The sequence below is a fragment of the Polypterus senegalus genome, unplaced genomic scaffold (genome assembly GCF_016835505.1).
Source record: "Polypterus senegalus isolate Bchr_013 unplaced genomic scaffold, ASM1683550v1 scaffold_1420, whole genome shotgun sequence".
Classification (NCBI taxonomy): domain Eukaryota; kingdom Metazoa; phylum Chordata; class Cladistia; order Polypteriformes; family Polypteridae; genus Polypterus; species Polypterus senegalus.
The window spans coordinates 13301-21567 of NW_024383184.1; the positions used below are offsets into that span (position 1 = coordinate 13301).

The 8267-nt window shown below is 40.5% G+C and overlaps 1 protein-coding gene across 1 annotated transcript; it reads right to left on the reverse strand.

Moving 5' to 3' along the window:
* Positions 1-6102: 6102 nt before the first annotated feature.
* On the reverse strand, positions 6103-8051 carry LOC120521443 (myoglobin-like). Its single transcript, XM_039743043.1, has 3 exons — positions 7876-8051; positions 7252-7471; positions 6103-6322 (listed from the first exon to the last, which is right to left on the reverse strand). Exons 1-3 carry the CDS (start codon positions 7968-7970, stop codon positions 6179-6181), a joined length of 459 nt encoding a protein of 152 aa, XP_039598977.1. The 5' UTR covers positions 7971-8051; the 3' UTR covers positions 6103-6178.
* Between the last annotated feature and the right edge of the window lie 216 nt (positions 8052-8267).

An 8267-nucleotide genomic window follows, 5' to 3' on the forward strand; every position in this document is an offset into this window, starting at 1 on the left:
TTTTACGCCAGATGTAACAGGACATTTGCCTTCCAAAAGTTCAACTTTTGTCTCATCAGTCCACAAGGTATTTTCCCAAAAGTCTTGGCAATCATTGAGATGTTTCTTAGCAAAATTGAGATGAGCCCTAATGTTCTTTTGCTTAACAGTGGTTTGCGTCTTGGAAATCTGCCATGCAGGCCGTTTTTGCCCAGTCTCTTTCTTATGGTGGAGTCGTGAACACTGACCTTAATTGAGGCAAGTGAGGCCTGCAGTTCTTTAGACGTTGTCCTGGGGTCTTTTGTGACCTCTCGGATGAGTCGTCTCTGCGCTCTTGGGGTAATTTTGGTCGGCCAGCCACTCCTGTGAAGGTTCACCACTGTTCCATGTTTTTGCCATTTGTGGATAATGGCTCTCACTGTGGTTCGCTGGAGTCGCAAAGCTTTAGAAATGGCTTTATAACCTTTACCAGACTGATAGATCTCAATTACTTCTGTTCTCATTTGTTCCTGAATTTCTTTGGATCTTGGCATGATGTCTAGCTTTTGAGGTGCTTTTGGTCTACTTCTCTGTGTCAGGCAGCTCCTATTTAAGTGATTTCTTGATTGAAACAGGTGTGGCAGTAATCAGGCCTGGGGGTGGCTATGGAAATTGAACTCAGGTGTGATACACCACAGTTAGGTTATTTTTTAACAAAGGGGCAATTACTTTTTCACACAGGGCCATGTAGGTTTGGATTTTTTTTCTCCCTAAACAATAAAAACCATCATTTAAAAACTGCATTTTGTGTTTACTTGTGTTATATTTGACTAATGGTTAAATGTGTTTGATGATCAGAAACATTTTGTGTGACAAACATGCAAAAGAATAAGAAATCAGGAAGGGGGCAAATAGTTTTTCACACCACTGTACATACATACACACACACACACATGGATCACGTGGGGGCCGCCTTCCTGGTTGCATTGGGGGCCACGGGTTAAGGGCATGGAAGCCCCACCCTGCAGGGGCCCGCGGTCACCGCCAGGAGGTGCCCCAATGCCTTGGGGACCTGTTCCCTCAGCACTTCCGCCACACCAGGAAGTGCTGGGGGAAAGATTAGGAAGGACACCTGGAGAGCTGCCGGGAGAACAGCCGGCACATCTGCCACACTGAGGGAATGAGGGAATGCCGGGAGCCATCTGGAGCTCATCCGGGAGAAAATAAAAGGGGCCGTCTCCCTTCATTCGAGGCTAGAGTAGGGTGGAAGACGGACAAGGCAAGAAAGGAGAGTGTAGGCGGCCCGAGAAGAAGGCATTTGTAGCCAGGACTGTGTTTGGGATTTGTGCACTGACTTATATTTGTAAATATTGTAAATAACAAAACGTGTGGTGGTGACAAACAACATGTCCGCCTGTCTGTGTGCGGGTCGGCTCCACAATATATATACACACAGACACATATATACAGTAATCCCTCGCTATATCGTGCTTCGACTTTCGCGGCTTCACGGATTTTAAATGTAAGCACATCTAAATATATATCACAGATTTTTCGCTGGTTCGCCGCTTTCTGCAGACAGTGGGTCTTTTAATTTATGGTACATGCTTCCTCAGTTTGTTTGCCCAGTTGATTTCATACAAGGGAAGCTATTGGCGGATGGCTAAGAAGCTACCAATTAGAGCATGTATTACATATTAACTAAAACTCCTCAATGATATAAGTTATGCTTCCTGCGCGGTGCTTGAGATTGTTTGCTTCTCTCTATCTTTCTCACTCTCTCTGCCTGACGGAGGGGGTGTGAGCAGAGGGGCTGTTTGCACAGAGGACACGGACGCTCCTCTACAAAATGCCGCTTTATCGCGGTGCTTCTGTATACTTAAAAGCATGTATTGATTTTTTGATTGTTTGCTTTTCTTAGCGAGCGCTCTCTCTGACATTCTCTGCTCCTGATGGCGCTCCTTTGAAGATAAGATATGTTTGCATTCTTTTAATTGTGAGAAAGAACTGTCATCTCTGTCTTATAATGGAGCACAGTTTAAACGTTTGACTAAAGGGTGTTATTTCATGTCTAGAGGGCTCTAATAATGTTAACAGGGTGGGAGAGTTTATAAGGGCTTAAAACATATAAAAATAACCATACAAACATGGTTTCTACTTCGCGGATTTTCACCTATCGCGGGGTGGTCTGGAACGCAATCCCCACGATCGAGGAGGGATTACTGTACATATATATGTACATATCTACATATATAGACACACACATATATATATATATATATATACTGTATACACACATATCCACATATATAAACACATACATATATATCTACATATATATATATACTGTATATAGCAAAATCCCTGCGCTTCGCAGCGACGGAGAACTGCTTTTAAATTTTTATTAAGAAGAAAAGAAAACCTTTTTAAACTGAGGGAAAATATACCAATAGCTATCTGTTAAGGATCTCTTTGTATACCACGTTGTCAGTTCAGCACTCCGGTTGTAATATGACCAAGCTGTGCACTGATATTACTTTTGAGAATGTAACGTATAGTTTTGTCCAGGAGAAAAGCAATGTTGCCTCAAATCAATGGCAACCTTTTGTAGGGTGTGTCCCTGAGACTTATTAATTGTCATCGCGAAGCAGAGCCTTACTGGAAATTTGAGGCATTTGAATTGAAATGGGAGATCAGAGGATATAGCGGGGATGCAAGGAATACATTCAGAGTGTGGCGCTCTGCTGTTTTTTTGTGTAGCTGCCTTCACACAGCTTCTCAGCTGCTTTATAAACAAACGCCATAGAAGGCCGTCGTTTCTCCTTGCTTCGCGTTTCTGTACTGTTTTATTGTTCGTTTATTACGATTGTTATAGTTATTGTGTAGCTATTCGACACTTATTTTACTGTTCAGGTACCCATTTCCTTTATTTAATCCTCGGCTTGTACGTTATTTTTTCTATTGCTTCTCCGCTGTTTTATAAATGAACGACATATAAAGCCATCCTTTTTCCTTGCTTTGCCAAGGAAGCTGCCTTTATATTTAATCCATGGGTTTGCCGCTGTTTTATTGTTCGTTTATTATGATTATTATAGTTCTCTTTATATATCACGTTGTCAGTTCAGCACTCTGGTTGTAATATGATGAAGCTGCACAAGCTCACTCTTGAGAATGTAATGTATAGTTGTCCAGGAGAAAAGCAATCTTGCCTGAAATCAATGGCATCCTTTTGTAGGGTCTGTCCCTGAGACTTATTACTTGTCATTGAGCAGCAGAGCCTTACTGGAAATTGGAGGCATCTGAATTGAAATGGGAGATCAGAGGGTATAACGGAGATGCGAGGAATACATTGAGTGTGGAGAAACTCTAGAGACAGCGTGTGTATTAACTTGTGGATTTTTCTGTGAGTATTTGGTGGCAGTGTAACGAAGTTGCTTCCGCAAGACTGCGTTAGCTGTGGAGCTCAGCTTGGAGCATATTCTTTTCCTACCTTGTCAATTGTGTAAAGTGTTTTTTGAACAGGTTTGATGCATGGAAGTAATCACTCATAGTGTGTTCAGTCAGTTCACGTGAGCTGCTCTCTTGTGTGATGTTGCGATGTCCACGGCTTTATTTAATGTTAGCTAAGACCCGGCACTTAAAAGTTTCTCGCTACAGCAAATTTTACTCCTTTACAAAGTGATCCAAAGTCTCGTTTATACCTCGTGTCTTCTCATTAAACTTGTATCTCGCGAATAAAGTATTCAGTGTTTTTCTTCAGCGCTCTTTGGGAGCTCTTCCTTCTTTTCTACGTACTGCGGTCACAGTCAGTTCACGTGGGAGGCATGATGATGTCACACACAGCTCCGCCCCCCACGGCCATCAAGCTAACGTCCATTACATTATACAGAGAAAACTAGGTTCCAGTTATGACCATTACATGTAGAATTTCAAGATGAAACCTGCCGAACTTTTGTAAGTAAGCTGTAAGGAATAAGCCTGCCAAATTTCAGCCTTCTACCTACACGGGAAGTTGGAGAATTAGTGGTGAGGGAGGGCTTTGCCTTTTATTAGTATAGTTCTCTTTACTAGCTTAGTTTTACTCTACTGGCCTAGCCCTCTCTCATGGGTGGGGGTTAATTTGTTTTGAACCAGCTCGTGTTAAACTTGACTTCTGTATGAAATGTTACTTGATTTTAGTAAAAAAAAAAAATATCCAAAAACCAGTTCATTTTCTTCCCCAACTTCATGAAACCTTATTTTCCCTTACATTCATGGAAGCCCTAATCAAAAGACAATGGAATTGTGATGAGATGGCGGGGATTATTGTTAATTTGATTCACTTGGTCCTTTTCAAATTCTCATTTCAGAAGAGCTTTCTACCAGCACTGTCCAACTTTGCCCAAAACTATCCAACAATATGAACATATGTAATGAATGCCGAATCACGGTCTTGGGTGGCAGAATAGTTTGCAGGAGAAGAGAATTTGTGAACCACAAAATAACTTGAGTAAATACTTTGAACAAAATCACACATACTGTAGTTGATACAAATGAGTAAATCAAACAAAGTCAAGAGACAGTTGAAATCATCATTTCAAGCAGCTTTGGCATTAACATTCAGGCCAGTTCTGCAGAGTCCCCAAGACAGACTTCATCAACCAAAGAAGCAACTGAAAAAGAATGTGAGAAACAAAGACAATCGAAGGACCCTTTGTCAGTTACAAGTTCAGAGCTGTAATCAAATACAGGAAAAGTAACTACTGACCTCTGCCTTACCACCCATGGAAACACCTGTATTATAGCCCAAGGATCTCTTCATTATATAAAAGCATCAAAAATGCTAATGACCTACTTAACACAAAGTAGATTGTTTAGTTGCAGTACTAAAGTAAAACATTCTATGCATGTATTGGACTAAACAATCTTAAAACAGTTGCTCATTTGAAAACCTGAACTGCACTGGAGTGGTAAGATGACATAGTGAGTGCAGTTGCACTTTTATCCACTTCCTTTGGGTATTTCAGCTCCAATGTTAAATGTGCACAAAGGAACACCACTTTTAACAAGCCAGAGCTGACAAAAAGCAGCCCATGACACAAACTTCATCTTTCTAAGTGAAGAGGCAATTTCAACTTTACAGACATTCACAGGCTTTTTGAACAAAAAGGGGTTTTTCAATGCAAATGGTGATTACAAAGTGCAGTGAGAAGCCAATGGTTTTATTACAGGAAAGCCATTAAACAGACTATAGAACCTTAGCTTTCCAATAGCCCTTGTGATCACAATATTGACTTTAACCACCTGCATCATGGGTTGTACAACATGAAACCCACAGCACTTAAGACTACAAAAAATGAAAATAGCATTACCTGCCAGAGCATGTCTTACAAACCAGCAGCATCAGGTTTATTATATTTATATATATATATTAAAAAAAAAAACCCCCACACAGAATGGTCACCACCATACTAAACAAGTTAGCCACTTGTTAATTCAGACGTTTGTGCCCCTTTATTGGCTCTAACCACACCCACTGCAGCAGCATTAAGTGGCATATATATATATAGCATATCCCCTGCTAGCCCAATGCCTAGACTGTTCCAATACTAGATCTTGGCAATAATTTAGCCAAAAGCACATTGCCATAGCACAAGCACCTAGCCCACTTAAGTTGGCCTGTAGAGTCTGGACCAAAAAAACCACCCCAGTTGGAGGTGGGAAAGGAAACAGAGCAGTAAAAACCCTCACTCGGACAAGGTGGGTTAGCACCTACTCTGAGGCACAATGAATGTTGGAGCTAGACGGCTTTTTCCTCGAATTTTAAAATGCCAATCAGGGTTATGTGAAACCATCCATATCCTTTAGTCGAGGATGGAGTGGACAGATGGTACAGTAGCAACACCACTTTACTGAAGTTATCAAACCAAAGGCAGAGAACCTCAGAGATCATTCAGTCCTCCCTTTGGATCAGAGTTGTTGTAGTTGTCATTTAGACATTGCATCCAAAGTCCAAAATAGTCTACACATTGTACCATAGGGGTAGAAATCCTGGTGTTAATGACCACCTTCTGTCTAGAAAGGAGGATTTTAGCTTCTAAACACTCTAGAGAATATATACAGCCTCTACGATCAGTTAGTCAAATAGAAAACCCCAGGCATCCCTTTACTTTTGAAGTAGTTTTATTTATACAAGAGCTCCAAAAAAGCATCCAATTAAGACAGCTTACACAAAATACGATCATTTATCAAATCCTAGTTTATCATAGCAAGCTCCCATTTCAGTTTGAAACTCCTTCAGCACATTCTTCATTGCTGTTAGAGCATCAGGACCAAAGCCATCAATCTTCTCTGCTGCCACTAGGACAATGACTTCACTGATGATCTGGAAAGGAAAAATGACAACTCATTGTTACAGTTGCTAGCCCAATTCAGGAGTTTGAGGCTTAGAACTTCACATCATGGAAGATGTAGACAGTAAAATGCCTCATCTAGTGCAGTTACCTTAAAGGCACAATTCTAGGAAGACACTGCAGTAGTTTGGACAGGTGTTGAATTGATGGCTATGCTTAGTCCAATACAAAAGTTGAAGACCAATAACCAACAGTGCAACCAAAAAAAACTTGATGCAAGAGCCAGTCTTTGTATAATCTAATGCAAGCTTTCATAGATAGGTTTATTGGTTATAAGCAAACATAACAGCTCATTAATACTATATTGTTAATTAGTTCTAATCTATCTAACTCTATATACCCCCAATTGCAAAAAAATTGAAATGGGTGTATAAACTATAGAGTGTGGTCATGCAATTAAAGAAGCTACCTTGATGGAAGCCTTTAAAGAGAATAAACCGATTTCTGTAAACCATTTTCCTTTGAATTAATTAAACTTGGAGGGGGATACTTGGACTGTGGAAGTTTTGGTATACACCATTAACTCAAACCTTTTTGGTGGTCACATGTGTCACCCTAGCTATGCCAGATAAGCTTCAGTACAAGGTAGGAATTTAGCCAGCTATTGACACTCTACTCAAAAAATTAGTTTTCTGTAAATTAAACCAACATCCAAGTCTGTATGACTCCATTTGGGGACCATGAAATTTAAAGAGGGTTGTAAATGCATTCTTAAGGATAGGGGCAGAATGGGCAATTGCATGATCATTAAGGCTACGGAAACAAGCTTCTCTAAAGTCATTAACCTCCTGATTAAATAAAAACCTTAAACACCACAGTAGGATTAAGTCCCAAACCCAGCACTATTACTACATTCCACTGAGGACTGCCATCAGATCAAGCCATTATGACCAGCAAGTACCTGAAAATTGACCCGAGGGATCTTGTGCTGCTGGGAATGACTTTTTGCCAGATCACTCACAAGTTCCTGGTGTTCCCGTTTCTTTTTCAGAAATTCTGTCAGCTTGCGGACAACAATTTCCCCATGGGTCTGGAGGTCAGGATTGTTCTGCAGTTGCTCCTTGGAAAGGGCAGCAAACTTGGGGAACAGCTTCTGAACATCTGGATTGGTTTCAAACAAGCTGAGGATAATGAGAGCAGGAAGAAAAATAAATACCATCCATTCACCTGCAATAGCATGGGCATCTTAAAAAGATAATACAAACTATTTAGAGCAACAACGTGTTTACACAAGAGCAGACAAAGCTCCACACAAGTGTTTAAGGAGATCATGAGCACTCCACACTGGACTATCGCACCATCCAGTTTGTCAGCAAACATTCAGTCATTCACTGCACTCACATTCTGCCTATTTAAATGCCAATACAAGTCTGGAGGGATTTGTGAACAATGAAAATTGCAACACTAAACACAATTTAGCCACAAAACTGAAAGATGTAAGACCTTAAAATGAAAAAGCCAAACATTTCCGACAGAAAGCAAACTGAATTAAAAATTTACTAAATTAAAAAAATAAAAAAGTTACCGCTGAAGAATAATCTCTCCATAAAGTTTGGGATTAGCCTCCACGGGAGCCCAGAAATTTAGCACCTTGTTATAATCCTCAACACAGGCACACATCGTGGAGAGACAACGAAATAGGTACTATTCAAACTCAGTTAACAAAACAAGAACACCAACAGCTGACTCCTTGCCTCGTCCCCTCCTCTTTATGAACCGACGGCGACTCCGCCCCTCTGAGCACGTGCGCCCTGCCAGCTGGAGAAGCCGCTGATTGCAGCGCCGAAACTCACACGGGCCCGTCTACTTAAAAAAAGGTCTCATAAATTTACTTATTTGTTTTAGTTTTTTTCCTCAGAACAAAATAAATAAATAAATATTAACAAATAGAAAATAGACACTTCAAGAGTATTCTTA

Bases quoted from the DNA above. Each gene is read 5' to 3' on its own strand.
- LOC120521443 (XM_039743043.1), bottom strand. From the start codon at position 7,970: ATGTGTGCCTGTGTTGAGGATTATAACAAGGTGCTAAATTTCTGGGCT. The intron at 7,472-7,875 runs GTAACTTTTTTA...CATTATCCTCAG, and splicing joins GGAGAGATTATTCTTCAGCG to CTTGTTTGAAACCAATCCAG. The intron at 6,323-7,251 runs GTACTTGCTGGT...TTTCCTTTCCAG, and splicing joins TCCCTCGGGTCAATTTTCAG to ATCATCAGTGAAGTCATTGT.